At 41.3% G+C, this 22,080-nt stretch overlaps 1 protein-coding gene across 1 annotated transcript in view; it reads right to left on the bottom strand.

Moving 5' to 3' along the window:
- CORIN (corin, serine peptidase) overlaps positions 1–22,080 on the bottom strand; it is a 279,991-nt gene that overhangs the window by 222,320 nt on the left and 35,591 nt on the right. The window contains exon 3 of the mRNA XM_029910685.1: positions 8,390–8,842. Coding sequence (XP_029766545.1) covers positions 8,390–8,842 — 453 coding nt within the window. The remainder of the gene's footprint in view (positions 1–8,389; positions 8,843–22,080) is intronic.

The raw sequence follows: 22,080 nt of genomic DNA, 5'->3' as shown, positions 1-22,080 counted from the left end.
GACGTAGGGGGAGGGACCTGACGACATGTACCCAGAACCCCCCGCGGCACTGTTTTGCATCATCCGGGCATTGGGATCTCAACCCATAATTCCAATGGGCGGCGGAGACTGCGGGAACTGTGGGATAGCTACCCATAGTGCAATGCGCCGGAAGTCGACGCTAGCCTCGGTACTGTGGACGCGGTCCGCCGAACTAATGCACTTAGAGCATTTTATGTGGGGACACACACAATTGGCTGTATACAACCGATTTCTATAAAACCGGCTTCTATTAATTCGATCTAATTTCGTAGTGTAGACATACCCAGAGTCTGAGGAACTGGCAGTTAGGAAAACCTTCTTTTTACATGTAAATTGAGTAGATTTAATCTGGATGTCATTGAGAAACAATAAATATGAAAAATTTTACACAGTCACTTTTCAGAGTAGAGCCACACTTAAATTGTGCAAATAATTCACAGGCTGGAGATTTGTAAAACTCAAAAAGAGTATTTTTGAATGCTCATACTTCAACTACTCCACTCCAAACACAAAGTCTTTTTATTTCTTTAACGTCATTTGTCTAATAAGTAGAGACATCTTTCCTCAGTCTGGGCTTTTTTAGACCTTTACATGTTAGTTATGCTGATTACAGCAGATTACCATAAAATCAGGCCAAGACTGCTTTCAGTACAATTAAGCAGGCCCCCTTATTATATCTTATGCAATTATTCAGACATGCAAATTCTAATTATCCAATATCCCAAGACAAAGATTTTTTTTATTTTATAAGAGAATAGAACCATTTATTTTTTCATTTTTATCAATCATCATGACAAAGTTCATGTAAATAGATTTTGTGCCTGAGCTAGTAAGTTTTCATGATAATTTTGCAAGGCTTAATTTATTATTCAAGCTTCAGCTGCTGTGGCCAATTTATCATCACCTCAAATTTCCTGTTACCAAATTATTCTTATTTAAAATGTATTTACTTTTTATTTTGTTCTTGGACTTCAAACGTTTTCAGTGAGAAAAGAAAGAAAATGTTAGAAACAGCAAGAGATTCAGATTGAAAGACATGACCTGTCTTTGCTGGTTACATGTGAATACTGTATTCTCCAGATAATTCTATGCAACATGACAGTAGTTCTGAACCATAAGTTGATGTATCAATACTAATACTTCCGGCGTTGTGCCTGATATTCTAGATTCTACCTTGGTACATTAATGATGAGACTACATCCACATCCTACTTTACTGGATGTGCTATAATCTACAATGGATCATGCAGAATCATGAAGTAGACCGAGTCTGATTGTAAGTCACAGCATCCAGTTGCCAGAAGCAGGCACTAGCTAATAAAGCCAAGGCATACATCTAGTAATCTGGTATAAAGGCCAAAAAAATAACCATACAACAAGACAACCCTAATCTACCTCGTACTCTAGCACAATAGCCACAAATACTCTTTACTGAAACAACCAGATAATTCATTTTACCTGTGTTTTTGAGAGAGAAAGAAAGAATGTGGCAAGTTTGAAAAGGAAATAATACGGTTCTCAGCCAATTAATTTACAGTACCACTAGCGTTCACTCCTGCCATTCCTAAGGAGTATTGTGCCACCCTTGGCATATTACTTCATACATAACCTCTTGGCCAGTTGATAGTTTATTATTTTGTCGATGAGCATCTGTTTAAATTATAAGCCACAAAACATAAAAATGTACAACATATGCACAAGGAGGATTATTGGCTCAAGGCTGAAAAGAACTTGTGCTCTTTACATAAAAATTGGTGTTAAGGTGCTACGTCTATAATTCTAAATGCACATAGATGTCTCATAAAGGCAGGGAAAAACAACAGGTACAAAACCAGCTTTGTTCTAACCTGGAAGTCTCCCACTCAGCAGCACAGCACACTGCCAAAAAGCTGAAGAGTGTAGACACATGAGCAAGTGAAAATGTAATTGTGAGGGGGTGTATGCAATCATGTATTCATACTACTACATATTCTATTCATTTCAATGTACATCTGAGTCTGTTAAATATATTATACAGAGGATTGTTTCACTACTATGTATTTAGGTAGGTGATCATCTAGAAACTAAATAAGCACAATAAGGAGCCATGAGTTTAGGGTGACCAGATGTCCCGATTTTATAGGGACAGTCCCGATTTTTGGGTCTTTTTCTTACATAGGCTCCTATTACCCCCTGTCCCGATTTTTCACATTTGCTGTCTGGTCACCCTACATGAGTTAGCACAATAATTGTAGTGAATTAAAGTCACAAACTTAGTTGGAGGGACAATATATGATGGGACTGACAAACTTACTAAAATTTGTCCCCTGAATGTTGGATATTTATTTATTTTGTATACTTCTAATTGCCTATGAGGGGAAAAAGTTAAAGGGTAATAAGTCTCTTTTTCCTCTTAAACACAAACTGAAATGAAAGAGAAGGTTGTATTATTATTCCAAACTCTCTGTGAAGTTAACTTATTTGTAAAATGGAGGGCTGATACTTGACTGCCTCCTAAAGTAGAAGTACAAGACCTTGCTCAATAAGATATATTATAAGCATCAGTGAGTAGAAGGGTGAAATGTGACCTCACAGGGCTAGTCTACACTGGCAACGCTAAAGCGCTGCCGCCTTGTGTGCTCGCGGCCAGCTCTGGGAGAGAGCTCTCCCAGTGCTCTAAAAAAAATCACCTCCACGAGGGGCGCGGCTCCCAGTGCTAGTGCACTGTCTACACTGGCTCTTTACAGCGCTGAAACTTGCTGCGCTGAGGGGGGTGTTTTTTCACACCCCTGAGCCAGAAAGTTGCAGCACTGTAAATTGCCAGTGTAGATAAGCCCTATAGTCTCCTGGCTCCCAGCCCCTGTGCACCTTTACTAAGGCTACGTCTTCACTACCTGCCGATCCGGCGAGTAGCAATCGGTCTATCGGGGATCAACTTACCGCGTCTAGTGAAGACGCGGTAAAATCGATCCCTGATCGCTCTGCCGTCGACTCCGGAAATCCACCTCGGCAAGAGGCGGCAGCGGAGTCGGCGGCAGCGGTCGACTTTCCTGCGTCCTCACCACCAGGTAAGCCGACCTAAAATACGCAACTTCAGCTACGGTATTCACGTAGCTGAAGTTGCGTATCTTAGGTCGGACCCCGGCTGTAGTGTAGACCCAGCCTTAGGCTAAAGGGTACTTTGATTCAGAAGACTCTTCCTCTCTCTCTCTCTCTCTGACTCACCAGTGCTTCAGATCAGGGAGCCTGCTTCATCTGAACTGCAGAACATCCTACAAAATCTGATACACTTAAGAGCTCTCCTCCCCTCCCTCCCCCAGCAACATCAAAGTCTCCCTCCCTCCTTATAATATAGCTGCAACATATTTGTGTTTCAACAAAAAGTCAAAATAGCTCGAGGTAAAAAACATTTTTATTTTTATCTTGAAGAAACACTCTATGTCCTTTAAGATAAACCAATACATGTAAAAGTATTCTTTTTTTCTATTTACTGTCAATTAGTGGATTAACAGAATACCACACAGAAGGTTTCTAAATTAAATGAATATACTTTATTTGGACCTCTGGATTCTTTACAAGTTTCCCTGTTGCTATTTTTGGTTTTAGAAAACACTCACATGGACTATGCTTGACCTATGCCAGTGTCTTAAATCTATAGAGCACACTCGGTTTCCAAAACGACAAACCAGAAATACAGCCACATTAACTCAAACCTCTTGACCGGAAAAAACACATTTCTCCCCTTTCCTTCCAACACAGATGCAACTCAGAGTATTCCTTTACTAAACTACTTTAAAGGAATTTAATTTCCCTGTTCACTACCTTTATTTAAAAATTAATTTTCAGTCACCTCTTATTTAACAGAGAAGAAACCAAAACCTCTCTCAGTGAAAATCATCTTTTGTTTCAAAACCTCCCATCTATGGGATAAAAGTTAAAACTTGATGATAGTGGAAGATAGGTCACATAAAACTATGTTAGAACAAAAATTACATCTAATGGTAACAATTTTACTGTACTTGGTTTATTGCTGTGGCGACAACTAGGGAATGTTTACTACACACATAGGCCAGTGATATGAATCAACCTAAGCAGTAAACTTAGGAAATTTCATACAAAAAAGCAATGTTAAGAGAACACTGAGGTTACCCCGAGGACATCAGAACCATTAAATATATGGAGGCACTATTTTAGTCAACTACTGAATGGTGAGCCAGTGGCCAATCCCCCAGATATAGAGGACAGAGACAATCTGTATGTCAAATGAGGGCCAATCACCAGAGTAGATGTAGAAATGGCCATTAATCAGTTAAAAATTGGAAAGGCACCAGGTCTGGACAACACACTGACAGTGGTTCTTAACATAGTCTACCATGTTCTTCTAGTCATTTTTATAGGCCTCTTACAAAAGATATAGGAAGAAGTAAAAATACCAAACAAATGGAAAAGGGTCATACAGTGAAACTGCCAAAGAAAGGAGAACTCAGTCAGTGTAAAAGCTGGAGGGGCATTCCTATGCTGTCTATTCCAAGTAAGGTATTTATTTTGTATAGAATAATATATGTAAAGGGAGTGGTAGATTCAAAGTTATGACAAGAACAGGCAGAGTTCAGAAGGAGGAATCACATATAGATCAAATGATAATCTTATGTATCATCATAGAAATGTGGATCGAATTGCAATCACTACTTTATTTGAATTGTATAGATTTCCAGAAAGCCTTTGACACAGTGGATGGAACAGTTTTATGGAAGTTGTTTTGCCACTATGGAATACCTCAGAAATATGTGAGCATCGAGAGCTTTTATGAAAATATGACATGCCACGTTACACATAACAGCAAACTGACTAAACCATTCAAGGTTACTACGGGCATCAGGCAAGGATGTCTTTTGTCACCCATATCTTTTTACTGATAGTGGATTCGGTAATGAGAACTACCACAAAACCAAAGGGCATACAATGGACTTTAACACAAAAGTAAGAGGACCTTGACTTGCAGATGACATCAACTTACTAGCCTGTACCCAGAGAGACATGCAAGCTAAAATTATCTCTTGGCTTATGCACAATTAATAGGGTTGAAAATCAACATTGAGAAAACTAAAACCATGAGAATCAACCCATAACAAGAAACACCAATAACACTTTCTGAGACTGACAAAGAAGAGGTCCGATATTTCCTATAGCTTGGCAGCACTGTAAGTACAACAGATGGAACAGACAAAGGTTCTTTTATTGTTTTAATAAGTTTTCTCTGCAATGCTCTCACCTTAAGAATAAATGTATTTGCTTATAAAGAGCTACGTGCTCACTCGTAACTGCTGACAGTTATAGCTGTTCATAGCCCTGGGAAAGAAAGCAAAGTGTAGACTCTGTCCCATTTACTCTGGCTTGATGGGGACATCACAGTGTAGGCAGGGAACTGTGCAGGCTGCCAAAAACCCGGTCAGGGGTGAGAAAGATGCTGATCTCCACCCAAGAGAGGTGACAGGTCCAGATGGTCTAGATAATACTTAGTCATGCCATGAGTGCAGGGGACTGGACTAGATGACCTCTTGAGGTCCCTTCCAGTCCTATGATTCTATGACAGCAGAGGAGCCAGGAGCCTAGAGTGGGTGTCCTTCGTGGACCAGGAGGGGGAAATATAGGTGCATTTGCTCTGAACTGTGACAACAGTGTGTAATATATTCCTAAAATTTGCTCAAGAAGAGAAATCAGAGCTCCCAGCCATCCACCCCTTTTTTGTGTCATTGTAGGAGGAAAAAGGAAATAGGACTTGGAAATGTCTCTTTGGATTTAGCAAGGGCTTATCCTCTGTTATGCTGAAGAAGAGAAAAGCGTCCTCAGTGCTGAAGATATAAATAGCATCTCACATGAAAATTTTACACTAAGGGTTTTCTGATGTGACATTCTTAAATCACATCAGCTCAGCTTGAATAATACAACAATGATTAAAAATTTCAGATAAATCAATATCGGATGTTACTACTTAACTAACCACAGTGCCTGGCAGCAGAGTATGGCACGCATCATTCTCCTCAAAATAACCAGTAGTATAAAACTTTCAGAAGCAGTTACCACCATGAGACACTGTCTCTCTATCCCCGCTACAGAAGTTCTCAAAAACACCATGGCATTACTAATAGACTGCCATTCTCACATCATTCTGGTTACCATTTCATCTCTGATGAAATCTGATAGCTGATTTATTCCAGTTCTGTGAAGATACCTTTGTGGTATCAGGTGATCAATAGCAAGACAGTGATATCAAAGTAAAGGGGAGCATTCAATGTTATTTTAATACTGTACCATTGTGTTTTAGAAACTATGCAGGAATGATACCAATGAGTCCCTCTCCCATCCCGCCAAACTCTGCTAATAAAATTACCATAGTGTTACAGTATTGCACCAGTAGCTGCAGTCATAATGGTAAAACCTGACCACAATTATCTTCAATATTATTTGTTGTTGTTGTTGATTATTTCTTTAGAGTCCCCACAAATGTGATAGAATATGTATTTGTAAAGAACCTATTAGCTTCAAATTGGGCAGGAATTTGTCCAATAAGATATGAAAAAATGTAACCTTAACATTAGGGCCCCTATTCAGCACTGTGCCTAATTTTAAGCATGTGAGTAGGCCCATTGACTTCAATGCAACTACTCATGCACTTAAAGTTAAACATGTGTTTAAACCATCTTTCTGAATTGGGGCCTAAACTGATTTTTTAAAATCACTGAAATATGAAAAAACTCAGTCTAAAACACAGGGTTAAAATCTGTAATAACTCACTTTCAGCCAAGATTAATAGATTCTAGGACTGGAAGTGACCTCGAGAGGTCATCGAGTCCAGTCCCCTGCCCTCATGGCAGGACCAAATACTGTCTAGACCATCCCTGATAGACATTTATCTAAGCTACTCTTAAATATCTCCAGAGATGGAGATTCCACAATCTCCCTAGGCAGTTTATTCCAGTGTTTAACCATCCTGACAGTTAGGAACTTTTTCCTAATGTCCAACCTAAACCTCCCTTGCTGCAGTTTAAGCCCATTGCTTCTTGTTCTATCCTTAGAGGCTAAGGTGAACAAGTTTTCTCCCTCCTCCTTATGACACCCTTTTAGATACCTGAAAACTGCTATCATGTCCCCTCTCAGTCTTCTCTTTTCCAAACTAAACAAACCCAATTCTTTCAGCCTTCCTCCTCTATTATCTCCTTAAGTATTCTAGGATGCATTTCATCAGCCCTGGTGACTTGCAGGCATCTAACTTTTCTAAGTGATTTTTAACTTGTTCTTTTTTTTATTTTATCTGCTAAACCTACCCCTTTCCCATTAGCATTCACTAGACATTCCTTCAGACTTCTCGGTGAAGACCAAAACAAAGAAGTCATTAAGCATCTCTGCCATTTCCAAGTTTCCTGTTACTGTTTCTCCCTCTTCACTGAGCAATGGGCCTACCCTGTCTTTGGTCTTCCTCTTGCTTCTAATGTATTGATAAAAAGTCTTCTTGTTTCCTTTTATTCCCGTAGCTAGTTTGAGCTCATTTTGTGCCTTTGCCTTTCTAATCTTGCCCCTGCATTCCTGTATTGTTTGCCTATATTCATCCTTTGTAATCTGTCCTAGTTTCCATTTTTTATATGACTCCTTTTTATTTTTTAGATCATGCAAGATCTCGTGGTTAAGCCCAGGTGGTCTTTTGCCACATTTTCTATCTTTCCTAACCAGCGGAATAGCTTGCTTTTGGGCCCTTAATAGTGTCCCTTTGAAAAATTGCCAACTCTCCTCAGTTGTTTTTCCCCTCAGTCTTGATTCCCAGGGACCTTACCTATCAGCTCTCTGAGCTTACCAAAATCTGCCTTCCTGAAATCCATTGTCTCTATTTTGCTGTACTCCCTTCTACCCTTCCTTAGAATTTCAAACTCTATGATTTCATGATCACTTTCACCCAAGCTGCCTTCTACTTTCAAATTCTCAATGAGTTCCTCCCTATTTGTTAAAATCAAGTCTAGAACAGCTTCCCCCCAGTAGCTTTTTCAACCTTCTGAAAATAAAAAGTTGTCTGCAATGCAGTCCAAGAATTTGTTGGATAGTCTGTGCAAACATGCAAAGCTATCACAATATGCAATATGTCAACCAAACAGCAGTCTAAGTAAGAGTTACTTAACCGCAAAGGAGGTTCGTGACTCTTCCTCATCAGGGCTGACTATATATTCTGATAAATTGATTCCTTAATATATGGAACCTGCATGATGAAAACTATCTAGAACTCACTTCTATTCCTGAGAATTCATGGGTTTGGGAAGTATTCCAATCACAATACCAACTGTATATTTTTTGTACTTTTTGTGTTATAATTAGTTATAGAGTCAAATAAAATGTCGTCTTACTTTTTTTCAGATTCATTTCTTGTACAGCAGCTGGATGGATAGAACTTAACGTAGGTAGAGAGGATATCCTGTCTGTGATCTTGATGGATGTGTCTGTGGACCAACGAGTTTTCTCCTCTGTAGTGGCAAATGACCACGTATGGTCTTCAGGGGCTCTGATCAAAATACCAACATCTGTAGTAGTGGGGTTGAATGGTGGGGCTGGTGTAATAGGAGCCAAGGAATCTTCCTGTAATGCCTGCCTAAACATGCTTAAGTTTTCATGCATTTGGTCAACATGGGATAAAGGGCTTTGGGTCCAGGATGATGGCAGCACTTTGAGATCCACTGTGGGAACCACATCCGAACCATTTTCAACAATATTTGGAAAAGGAATGTCAGATGTTCGAATGTTGCCACCAGCAGCTAGAAGGTCACTCCCATTTGAATAAAAACATGTTTTTTCTAATATACCTGGAAGAGAAAAAAAAAAGTTCAACACTTACAATCAACACATTCACCAGGATTATTAGGAAGGACAGAAATTTAACCAAATAGTTTTTGAAGGCTATACTACTTCTAACACAATAATTGTTAAAATAATGTTGTGACACTGCATCCCATATCCTTCACAGTGATATTATGATGATATGATTATGACATAATTATAATGTATTTTATGCAAGATAAGTCATGTGAGGTGTCATTGGAAAAGTTATGATTTGCTGAATATGATTATCCTATTTGTATGCATGTATCACTTTTGTATCTGAAGTTATGAATATTGACTATGTATCTGTATTTTGAAATGTAGTTACACCTGGGTAACGCCCACTAGAAAAGATGTTTTCAGTCTAGACAGGGGTGGGGAAGGGCCTATTCAGGGCAATGGGCCATTAGGAAAAAACAATAGGCCTTAGGAGAAGCTTATCTCCCATCTGGAGTACCTTCCTGAGAACGCTACAGACAGCCTCCGAGTAACGGCTGCTATGACTCTACAAGGACATATGATGAGACCACATGTCTCTGGACTCCATCTTGGGATGTCAATATTTTTCCAGAGACTGGTCTGGAAACCAAGCTTTGGGAACAAAGGGTTCCCCCCACATGCAAAAGCTATATAAGGCAGGGAGTGACATCATCTGGTCTGTGTTCTTCACTCCTCACACAAGACGAATCCTGGAAACACCTGAGGAACGAAGACTGAACTGGGGGAAGTGCTGGACCCAAGGTAAAGGGATTTTTAGCCTGTGAATGAAACACCCGGGGATTCCAACTGTAAAGCAACTTCAGCTTGCCTCTTAAGAATCTGCAGTCTGCTTGTATCATCTCTTAGGGTGAGACTTTGCTATTCATATCCAATCGATTTAGTATATCAAGCTTAGTTTGCATTTTTTGTTTATTTGCTAAGTAATCTGCTTTGATCTGTTTGCTATCACTTATAATCACTTAAAATCTTTTGTAGTTAATAAACTTGTTTTTACTTTATCTAAACCAGTGTGTTGAAGTGAAGTGTGTGGGAATCATAACTCGGGGCAAAGGTTGTTGCATATTCCTCTCCACCTTGAGGGACGGAGCTTATGCTTTACAGTTTTCTAATGAGTTTATGCTGTACAGTTCCCTGTGCAGCACAAGACAGTATAATTTTGGGTTTATACTCCAGAGGAGGTGCGTACCTGAGGAGTTGGGAGTTGCCTTAGCTGTAGCCTTTCTATGCAGGGGCTGGTCAGAGAGCCTGCATGTAACTGCAGCTGGGTGTCTCCCTACCTGTATGTATGCTGGCAAAAGTGCAGGCTGGAGGACTTTGCAGCTTGTCACAGCACTACAGTGTGAGAGGGAGCCCAGGCTGGTGGGTCATGGGGCTTAGTGATACCCCCGTTCCAGATGGCACCCCAGAGGGAACCCGTCAGAAATGTATTTTTACTTTTAAAAAGTTTCATAGGTCAGATGTTTTAGTTCTATTCTAAGAATTTTCAAAAGGGCCACCAAGTAAAATGAAACCACAGCCAAATAAAACCCACAACAAACATATTATTAATTCGCCAAACAAATTGTAAGTAGTTCTCACAAAACACAAACTAAAAACATTTTAGCCTTATCCAGAATGAAGTCACTGGGCTTTTCCTTTTTTTTTTTTTTAGAACTGCGGATTAGAGTGGGAGCAGGTATGATGTGTAGTTGTTCTAGGCATCATTTTATTAACAAGAAATAATTTTCCTTCCATTGCATCACTACTAGTCTACACATTGCCAGCTGTATCTTTAGAAGGCTACTTTCCAGCTTCAGAGAAGATGATATATTTTTAACACAGTAACATTTAAAATGGAAAGTATTTTCTATGTATAGCATTATGCAATTTAAAGTTCAATGCTAAAAAATAGATTCAAGAATTATTTGGCTTCCTACTCTGGTGCTTAAGAAGATTTTTTTTGATATATTTATATCTAGATTTCTAGACACTTGATAGACTGTATTTTATTGGTTTAGAGTAAAACAAACATATATTGTGCTTATCTGTATGTTTTTGACACTTACAAATTATTACTAGATACAAATCAAAATAGATATACAGCTGCTTTCTATCTTAACATTGCGATAACTCAGAAGATGACATGGTTCTATATGCTTCAGAAAATTCAACCCAAATGATAACATAGTCTGTGCTTAACCATGGCTGTTTATAAAGGTATTTAATTTGTTGTAGAACATGCTGAAGACATATGAATTACAGGAATAATTAACTTGCTGAAAATTATTACATTTAAAAATGGGTATGGGCCCATTTACCTAATAGTTTTGTTAGTTGATCAGGAGTTATATTTAAGGGCTATTTACACAGTGAATAAAAAGCACTATTCTGTACTGTAGTATATGAAACATATGGTAAATAGGAATTCTTTTTGCTTCTAGTTAATCATTTAAGGGAGTATAATGACATAAATTTACTTGTAATAGCTAGACAGATAGATATATTCCATTACAAATAATTAAAGGGAGTTCCTCAGCACATAAACCATTTCATCAGCTGTTCTTAAACACCCCACTAGTAGAGATCAGTATTATTAATAGCCAACCCTGTTGTTTTTTCACCAAATACTGGAATGTGACAGTGCCCAGCAGCAAAAGTATACAGTTGCTTTTACTGTTCTGGTATGCTACAATTGCTAGGACTGCACTGCCTTTTTGAACACAGAACAACACTGTTTCTTGCTTTGAACTTCCCCAGTTCAAAATATTTCTACGTCAATAAAGAAAAGCGAACATGTAATAGTTGTGTTTAAGGCTATTGGAACTTGACAGGACTCTACCCTTATCATGAGTTTAAACACTTTTCTGGTATGCATTATTATATAAACAGAAAAGTACATGCAAAGAATGACTCTCTCTTTAGGGACTAAACATAAATACACCACCACTCTTCTTAATCAACATCTAAAGCAAAAGTGTGGCTCGCTTCAGCCAGTTTCAGAGTGGAGAAGAAGAAACAATACACGATCTGCAGAGAGCACAAAGGTGGCTTAAAATCATTGTAGGCATAAATTGACCCTAACTCTGAGCTCAACTGTAAAAAGTATATAAATGTTCATAAATATCAAAATAACCTATTATAACAAATGTTAATAAAAGTACAACTCATCCACAAAAGCTGAATTAGGCCACACAAAAAGCCTACTAATATAACTCAGACTGTGTTAAAAGCTTGTTTAGCAAACAAGAAAATATAAGTATCAGCAGGGCCAGCTCCAGGGTTTTTGCCGCCCCAAGCGGCGGGGAAAAAAAAAAAAAAAGCAGCGATCGCGATCGGTGGCAGCTCCACCGCGATGCTTTCTTCTTTGGCGGCAATTCGGCGGCAGGTCTTTCCCTCCGAGAGGGACTGAGGGACCCGCTGCCGAAGAGCCCGAGGTGCCGCCCCTACCCCTTGGCCGCCCCAAGCACCTGCTTGCTGGGCTGGTGCCTGGAGCCGGCCCTGAGTATCAGAGGGGTAGCCGTGTTAGTCTGTATCCACAAAAACAACGAGGAGTCCGGTGGCACCTTAAAGACTAACAGATATATTTGGACATAAGCTTTCGTGGGTTAAAAACCCACTTCTTCAGATGCATGCATGCATCCATGCATCTGAAGAAGTGAGGTTTTTTACCCAGGAAAGCTTATGCCCAAATAAATCTGTTAGTCTTTAAGGTGCCACTGGACTCCTCATTGTATTTGAAGAAAATATAAGTCCAACAATAATAAACCAAAATTGGAGTGTCAAATATTAAGCCTAGTTAGTAAACAAAATAATGAAGGAATGGGCTATTCCACCCACCCTCCCTTTTTGAGTCCTTAAATATAAAAACCTTGTGTAGGGTGACCATATTTCCCGAAGGGAAAACGGGACACTGCACTGGCCCAAGCTGTCTGTCCTGTTCCACACACACACACCGCCACTCCTGTGCAGAACTGGCCGGAGCTGCTCTTGCCTGCGGGCACACACCTCTGATTAAGTTGGCAAGAGCACATGGGACAAATGCCAATTTTTGCCAAAAAAGTCAGGACGGCTAGGACAGGGCTTAAGAAAGGGACTGTCCCAGCCAAAATGGGACATATGGTGACCCTAACCTTGGGGGGCAAAATACAGAAAACAGTATGGAGGCTACTAACACAAGCGTCAGCCTTATGACTACCGCCACCACTGTCTCTCGGGATTCTGGGCCTTTGTCAGCCTAATCCTGAGATGTCCTGACCAGACCAGGCCACAAAGTGGCACCAGTTGACACTGTCACCTCTACTGCCTCCAACTGAATCCCACACACAACCTGGGATGACATGGGATCAGAGTTTAACAACAGCTCATCTCAACTAATTTCTTCTCTTTTACCCAAAAAGACAATTATTACTATCTTCAATACCATCTAAAAGACTGTCAAACACGGGGTTTTTTCCCCTCTAAAATTCTCTCCAACTAAAAGGAAAAAAATATTGTTAAAATAAAAGTAATAATTTAATGCTTTATATTTCAAATGTTTTAATTGCATTTCCTTCTTTATCTTTAATAAGAAGTTAAAAGGGTTTTTAATAGTGTATTTGCTATAGTACTAAGCAGGCTAATATCTCTGTATGCCAAACTCCAGAGACCTTATTTAATGTTAGACAGCAACAAAGTTATGTTAATACCTTTAGCCTATATATTACATCTAAATAAAAACAACTCTCTCCACCCCACCCTCTCTGCTATGAGTTCTGTGGCACACCTCTTAGGGCTTGTCTACACTACCGCGGTAGTTCGACGGCTGGCAATCGAACTTCCGGGTTCGATTTATCGCGTCTGGTGTGGACGCGATAATTCGAACCAGGAAGTGCTCGCCGTCGACTGCGGTACTCCACGTCAGCGAGAGGAGTACCGCGGAGTCGACGGGGGAGCCTGCCTGCCGTGTGTGGACCGCGTCTGAACCGCGGTAAATTCGAACTAAGGTATGTCGACTTCAGCTACGTTATTCACGTAGCTGAAGTTGCGTACCTTAGATCGAATTGGGGTGTTAGTGTAGACCAGGCCTTAGAGACACAGCACAGAATCTTACCCATAATGTGTGTAATATTTTAGAATGCAGGGGTAAAAAAAGGGCATCTAAAATTGCAGTATCAAAGTTCTATTCTTTCCTGCAATTTTCTCCTGTCCCTGATTTTAAGGGAGTTGTGGTTTGGAGAAATTTGCTTGCTGTATGTGTTTCACTGAGACACTTAAAATCTCCCAAATGTAGATCTTCTCAGCAGCAGTAACCCCTTTCTTGAGCCTTCTGGTCAGGCTAGACAGGAGAATGAATGTGCACTGATGTCACAAACAGTGACAATACTAATACAGGTACAAATAAAAATCTTAGCAGATGGTACTAGGCATGCTCAAAAATTACTTTCAAGCATTTGTAGCTTTATTTGAATATTGTTTCCCAAAATGAAGCAAATCACTGACTCTCAATGGCTATGACCCTTCCATGTTTCAAGTTTCAAACTTATGCCACTTTTTGTTCTACCCTTTAAAAATTAAAAGTGGATTCTTTTTTCTTCCATTGGAAAAATGTAATTTTTGTTTTCAATCTCCTATAATTAAAACAATAGCTAAGAAGGTTTTGTTCTGACTCTACCTCCTGTTTCTTCCACAGCTTCAACCTCCCCTGCCTGCCAGTGCCCCCTCCCTCATGTTCCCCTCCCTCAGCATGGAATACCAAGAATGCAAAATTTCAGCCCAAAAGTTGAAAGTTTGAAAAACCTGTGAATACAAGAAAATGAAGGCATACATTATTAGTTATTTATATAACACTGAAAATGCTAGGTACATTATAGATATATTGCCAGACAAGTCCCTGTCCCAAAGAGATTTTAGTCTAAACAATATACCACACCAATGTTTGAAAAAGATAAGATTTTTTTTTAAACTCTTACTCAATTGTCCCTATTATATTCCCATACAGCCTTATTTCACTCTTGGTTATAAACCAGAATTATACATATTTCCTATAATCTCTGGTGGCTTCAGTTTTTAAATCTTTTGTTGATTTCCCCTAACACTTGCACATTTAGCCAATGCTTTTCTCTTTCCTACATTAAAAAATTTAGTTTTAGATTTCCCTTCCCTAGTGAGAGTAACTCCCACCCTCTAGCCTCCCATCGTCCTACAGGCTGCACCACATAATATCATAAGAACAGCCATACTGGGTTAGACCAAAGGTCCATCCAACCCAGTATCCTGTACCCTATGTTCATCCCCAGCACAGTGGCTTTTCCAAATCTACTGTGTCCTCAGACAATTGCTGCAGACTTCTTAAAGCCCTGTAAAAGTCCTTAGACTAAAATAAATCTTTCAAAGAGGATAGAAAGGGGGCAAAGAAGGGAAGCTAAGAGGCTGGTGTCATTGTGGAGGCAGAGCTATAGCTTTTGGGATATTACCTATGTACTTCCATACTTTCAAATCTTTGGGCATATGCTAAATTTGACCTTAAATTTGAATTTCATAGGTTTCTAGCAGTTGTTTGGTTTTGTATAACTCCAGTGTTCTTGTAAGGATTTTAATCCCTAAATTACTGGTTCATACCCTCAAACTTTAACCTGATTTTAACAGAAATGTTTTTTTGTCTGGGAACAACATTCCAGAAAGTCTAGCGGAACCAGTTAATTTCAAGGCTCATAAGAAAAAAGCACAATCCCAGATCCTCAAAAGTATTTAGGCACCTAACTCCCACTGATTAGAGATCCCTTGAGGAGCTCAGCCACGGGGCTCTAAAACAATATTTTATATATCTCCAAGGTACTTAGAGCTGTGTCTCTGCAAGGTCTTAAACCAGAGGTGAGCAAACTATGGCCCACAGGCCACATCCGGCCCGCGGGACCCTCCTGCCCGGCCCCTGAGCTCCTGCCCCGGGAGGCTAGCCCCCAGTCCCTCCCCTGCTGTTCCCCCTCCCCCGCTGTTTCCCCTCCCCCGCAGCCTCAGTTCGCCCCGCCACTGGCGCAATGCTCTGGGTGGTGGGGCTGCAAGCTCCTGGGGCAGCGCAGCTGCAGAGCCCGGCCTGACCCGGTGCTCTGTGCTGCACGGTGGCGTGGCTGGCTCCAGCCGGGCGGCGCAGCTGCCTGTCCTGCTGCTCTGGGCAGCGTGGCTGTAGCGCTGACAGCCACCGGTGCTCCAGGCAGCATGGTAAGGGGGCAGGGAGCGGGGGGGGGGGTTGGATAGAGGGCAGGGGAGTTCGGGGGGGTGGTCAGGGGGCGGGGGTGTGAATAGGGGTCGGGGCAGTCAGAGGATGGGGAATAGGGGGGTTGAATAGAGGCAGGGGTCCCAGGGGGGCAGTCAGGAAGGAGAGAGGGGGTTGGATGGGGCGGCAGGGGGCAGTCAGGGGCAGGGAGAAGGGGTGGTTGGATGGAGCAGGGGTCCTGGGGGGGCAGTCAGGAAGGAGAGCAGGGGTTGAATGGCAGGTCCGGGGGCTGTCAGGGGACAGGGAACAGGGGGGATGGATGGGGCAGGAGTCCCAGGGGAAGCCATTGGGGGCCGAGAAGCGGGGAAGGGGGGGGTCGGATGGGGCTGGCTGTTTGGGGAGGCACAGCCTCCCCTAACTGGCCCTCCATACAATTTTGGAAACCGGATGCAGCCCTCAGGCCAAAAAGTTTGCCCGCCCCTGTCTTAAATAATACACTACAACATGCATTATATAAAAAAGATACACTATGGATTTCATTCATTTACATACATGTGTTATATTAAAATACTCTGCAGACGTGGCAGATTTGGCCATCATAACTGTGGCCAATATCAAAGTTAATAAACGTATCTGTTTTGGATTTGTGTCTCAAACTACAATTAGAGATAACCAGATGATGGAAGCATACGGCATGCTGTCATTCAGTATGTTCAGTATAAAAATGAGAGATGCGCGCCAAGCTCATTCAGTTCAGAGCAATACCATGCCAACAATTTTACTGATCATTTTCCAGTTTTTTGCTAGTGGAAAATTAATATTTTATTTAAAGATGTGCAACAGACAGTGATGAGATCTAAACAAAGATTCACATACTCTAAGCTAGAAGCCAAACAAAGAGGATTAAATGGCAATTTTGTCTGTGTGTAGTGAGGGTGACTTCTAGGCCATTTCTACAGCAGGAAAGGTCAGGCTAGTCTAAAAATGTGATCAAACAAAGCAAAGAGCCTAATGAAGAGTATGTAACAGATCAACCAGTTAGCGAGAGAACAAAATATTGGTTTATGATTAATTACAGAAATATTTTTAACCAGTTAGCAACTATCTACTGGTACCTCCTCAGCAGACTGGTCCTGTTGTAGATACTGGAACTTATAGAGTTGGAGGTGGAAGGCAATTTGAATACAGGACTTTGATGTTTTGACAATTTGTGGTGGGAGGGTAGGTGTTGGTCAAACCTACCAGGATAGGCGAACCACTGAATATCACAGCTCATTCTAGCCCCTATTCAACCAGGAACTGACCCAGCACTGGGCCTGAGCCCTTTGAAATGATTAGGTAACTGTAATGTGCTAAGTGCTTAATTTGGGATATACACTGAGATCACTCATAAACTAAAGCAATCGCAGAATGCAGTGGCCGGTTTACTATGCAGAGATTCTTATCAGGAGCACATTACAATTGTCCATGACCTGCACTCTTTGCAAACAGGCTTCTAGGGGGAATTCAAGGTGTTTGTTGTAAACCTATAGAACCCTAAATAGTTGTATATTTTATGTATGTAAATAGAGCCCAAAGTGCTCCTCTGCAGCCTCAGAGGTGGGGGAGGAGGGCTTTGTCTGGAAAAGAAAAAGCCTTTTCCCCTTTAAGGATTGCTGCATCCCCTCCCTTCCTCATGGGCTTGAGGAGAAGAGGAGGATGGGACTCTGTGGCTGTTTGGTAGGACAGAAGAGTGCAACATAAGCCTATTCACTCCCACATACTCAGTGGGGAGGTCTTATAAGTCCTTCTGCCTGGTCAAGGGTGCCATTCTGTTCTAGGAAGAAAAGCTTCCCCCTCCTTCCCCTCTTGAAATTAGAGTAGGATCCAGTGTGGCAGCCTTGCTGTGGGTATTATGCTGATCACCTTTATGGGGCTAGGAAGGCATTTTGCCCTCACTGCCAAACTGGCCTGGGAGGGGTAGGTTTTTTACCTTCCTCTCAGCAGTGCAGGGAGCCAATGGGGTAGGTTCACTTGTAAAACTCATTTTGGCACAACTGGCAAAACTTGGCAGGTACTCAGTTCAGGTTGTTCAGTAAGGGGTCTGTTTCCCTGATCAACTGGAATTGGAAGTGGATTCGGAGAAGGTATCCCCTAAAGAAGGTGGGAAATGGGGCAGGGCTCCTAATGTCTGGTACAGTGAGGAGACAACCCCATCTTCTCCACCCTCTTATCCCTTGTACAAGGGGAGGGTGATGGGGAGCCTGAAATGGTGCTGGGACCAATTTATTGGGGTGGGGAGGATGATGGCAGTCATTCAGATTGTAATAGGAGGGATGACCTGCACTGAATGAGTTATTGCCCAATAGTTCTCAGATGTATTGTTTAATAAAGCTGTGGCCTTGCTAAACCACATTTCTGGTGTCTTGTCTTTCTGCCTGGATTGCCCAGGACAACATAGCATAGGTACCTATCGGGGCTTTTATAAACCTAAATAAATATAACTCTGACCTAAAGACACCACTGCATCTCAGAAATCAGTCCGAAAGTCTGTAACCATGTTAATCAATCCCTTTGCACTGGCCACTGAGTGTTGCTTGACTGGCTACCCAGGAACAATACACATTTGCTGAATCCATGTCTCCGCCATCTCATCATGTTTGCATGCACTCCAGCTTGCCACATTTTTTTTTTTTTTTTTTGGGTGGCAGAAGTCACTTGAAGATGGAGAAACAGTTCTGCATTGGATACAATGGTGCCATGTTCTGGCAATTTGATTGGGAACTGGGCTCAGAGCTACATGTATTGTTCCAAGCTTCCAGGGAATTCAGTGATGGGAAGTTCTTAAAGGGAATTAGTACATGGAGTGGAGGCTTGCAGATTAGGACACATCGAGGCTGGGTCTGGACACTATCTTCTTAAAATGCTTCCCTGTCCTATTTGCATATGAAGAGACAGATTCAAGAATAAGCAGGTAGATTTCTGGTCCAATGCCACATCCCTGATGCACACTGTCTCCCAGGATGAAGTGGCTTGTTCACACTTTTGTATTAAGGTTCCTAACTCTGAACACCTGTTTTATAGCAAATCAGACTCTAAGTATCGACAATGGCATTGCTGATGTTTTGTCTTGCTTCCAGAAGGTCGAGTTTTAAGCCTCTATGCCAGGAGCTACTGTGGATTCTAAGGCCTGGTCTACACTAACCCCCCAAGTCGAAGTAAGGTACGCAACTTCAGCTACGTGAATAACGTAGCTGAAGTCGACATACCTTACTTCGAATTTACCACGGTTCAGACGCGGTCCACACGCGGCAGGCAGGCTCCCCCGTCGACTCCGCGGTACTCCTCTCGTTGAGCTGGAGTACCGCAGTCGACGGCGAGCACTTCCTGGTTCGATTTATCGCGTCCAGACCAGACGCGATAAATCGAACCAGGAAGTTCGATTTCCAGCCGCCGAACTAGCGGCTAAGTATAGACCAGCCCTAAGGTTGTGTTATATTTTGGAAACTTGAGGCCTAACAGCACTGAGACTAGGAGGAATATCAGTAGCCCTTAGGGCATGGTGAACATAAAATGTTAGGCTCTCTAACGTCTCATTATTCTCGGCTCAAGATGGTTTCCTTCAAAAAAGCATGTATTTTCTGTGGCCTTAATTCAGTTATAGCAAGCCATTCCACTATATCTGTGCAGCCAAAAGGTGTTTCATTTTGTACCAGTATGGCTAGCTTCCTCAAAAAATGTAGGGGTTTCATATTGTGCATGCTAGCCAAAAATTGTCAGTGACTGAGAATCCACCACGACTCTTGGTAAATTGTTCCAATCGTTAATTTCTCACTGTTAAAATTTATACCTTATTTCCAGACTGTATTTGTCTAGCTTCAACTTCCAAGCACGGGCATATGGTATACCTTTTTCTGCTAGATTGAAGAACCCATTATTCAATATTTGTTCCCCATGTACATACTTAGTCTGTAATCAAGTCATCCCTTTACCTTCTCTTTGTTAAGCTAAATAGATTGAGCTCCTTGATTCTATCACTGTAAGGCATGTTTTCTAATCCTTTAATCATTCTTGTGGCTCTTCTCTGAACCCTCTCCAATTTATCAACACCCTTCTTGAATTGTGACCACCAGAACTGGACACCGTATTCCAGCAGCAGTCGCAATAGTGCCAAACAAAGAGGTAAAATAACCCCTCTCCTCCTACTCAGGATTCCCTTATGGTAGAGGACCACATAGAAATCAGTATATAAGAAGTAAAATCCTGTATCTACACAAAATCCCCCAGATCCTATTTCTTGGTCCTTTTAAATAACTGACTGACTTTCAATTATGGTCCAATGAATATCAAATAGTTTTGTTTTCCCTACAAGAGTTTGCTATGGCTAAGCAGCTGTGACTTAGTGTTATTGTGCCCCATCGAAAATCTTTTTTTATTTAATTCAGAAGTGACTCAATGTTGTTTTAAAAATTAGTATTCAAAAGTGAAGGATACTTAACTTCTCAAACCGAAAATAGTGGTGACTGATGTTTTGTAGTCTTTGTAGGAATAGGTTTATTTTTAAAGCTGGTAATATTTGCATAGGATGCAATTACTCAAGAAATAAGGTAGCACTCAATGTGAGTAATGGTTGTAGAACATGGCCCATAGATTATAAATGCAAGCTTACATTCAAGATGGTCTTCTTACTTTATAGTTAACCTTTTCTAAGGAGCTATTCAAACCATGGCATCAGTTATTTGTTTTTCTTGAAAATAATCCAAATGAAATCTACTTTAACTTGTTGTATTTCTATCGACTGCTGCTTTTCTTTAAAAGGAAGACAACCCTGCAAGTTTAACACATACCATATTTTAAAATGTATGCACAATTGTAAGTAAAATCTGTAATGTCCTAACAAAAAATAAAAAAAATCAAATTAAAAAAGGGGACGTGCCTTTTATAACTATTAAACAAGAGTTAGTTTAGAGATTGCCACCTGCCACACAGAAATCAGAGAGCTGTTCTAAATTGAGCCCATTCATTTCATTTCTCATTTTTATGACATCCAAATTTTCAGAATGTCTTCCCTTTCTGCCTCTTTTCCCCCATTACATATCAGCAGACTATGTAGGCTATGATGCACCATAATATGATTTCTTTGTAGCTTGTAACTCCAGACAAATTTAAACTGTATGAAGTGGCCTTAATGGATCATTTTATGAACCTCTGCACTCCCTCTAACAGCTAGCTCACAACTATGCTTCAGTCAGGAGAGCAAGAAATTAGGGTCCAATGTCATCAGGTGCTGGTTATTCTCAATGCCCATCAATATCAAGGGGAGTTGTAAGAGATTAGAACCTTGTAAAATCCAACCCTTTGTTTCTTTCAAAGTTTAATTATTTAGGTGGCCCATAAACCAGCTTACGGCCCTTAAAAAGGATTCTCAATCCCCACTCTCTTTCTCTCCTCTGTGATATGACCCAGTCACTTAGTAAGTAGGAGCCTCAGGTTTGTTCTGAAAGACAAATTTTCTCAATAGCAGCTGACATCACTGCTTCCACTTCATATGAGAAGAACATTCGCTACAAAGCATCCTCCTGATAGGTTCACAAATGTGCCATTATTTCTGGCAAGTAAGGGATAGAAGCAGGAGCGGCGCCAGGGTTTTTGGCGCCCTAGGCGGGGGTCCTTCCGCGCTCCCGGTCGTCGTCGGCAATTCTGTGGCGGGGGGGTCCTTCCGCGCTCCTGGTCTTCGGGGCACTTCGGCGGCGGGTCCCGGAGCGAGTGAAGGACCCGCCGCAGAATTGCCGCTGAAGACCCAGAACGCGGAAGGACCCCCTGCCGCTGAATTGCCGCCAACTGCGGCAAAATGCCGCCCCCCCAAATCCTGGTGCCCTAGGCGACCGCCTAGGTCGCCTAAATGGAAGCACCGGCCCGGGATAGAAGAACAACCAACAAGAAGCATACGCATATAAAAGAATGCAAAAGCTTTGAGAGAAATATATTCCTTATTTCTGCAGTGAGATTTTAAACTAAGCATGACTTTTGTGTATTGAGTTTAAAAGCCTGCTGTTATATCTACTTTAACATAAT

The sequence above is a fragment of the Terrapene carolina genome, unplaced genomic scaffold, assembly GCF_002925995.2.
Source record: "Terrapene carolina triunguis isolate 2854851 unplaced genomic scaffold, T_m_triunguis-2.0 Scaffold66, whole genome shotgun sequence".
NCBI lineage: Eukaryota > Metazoa > Chordata > Testudines > Emydidae > Terrapene > Terrapene triunguis.
The sequence above is the reverse complement of the archived record's forward strand: the minus strand, read 5'-3'. Positions and strand labels throughout refer to the sequence as shown.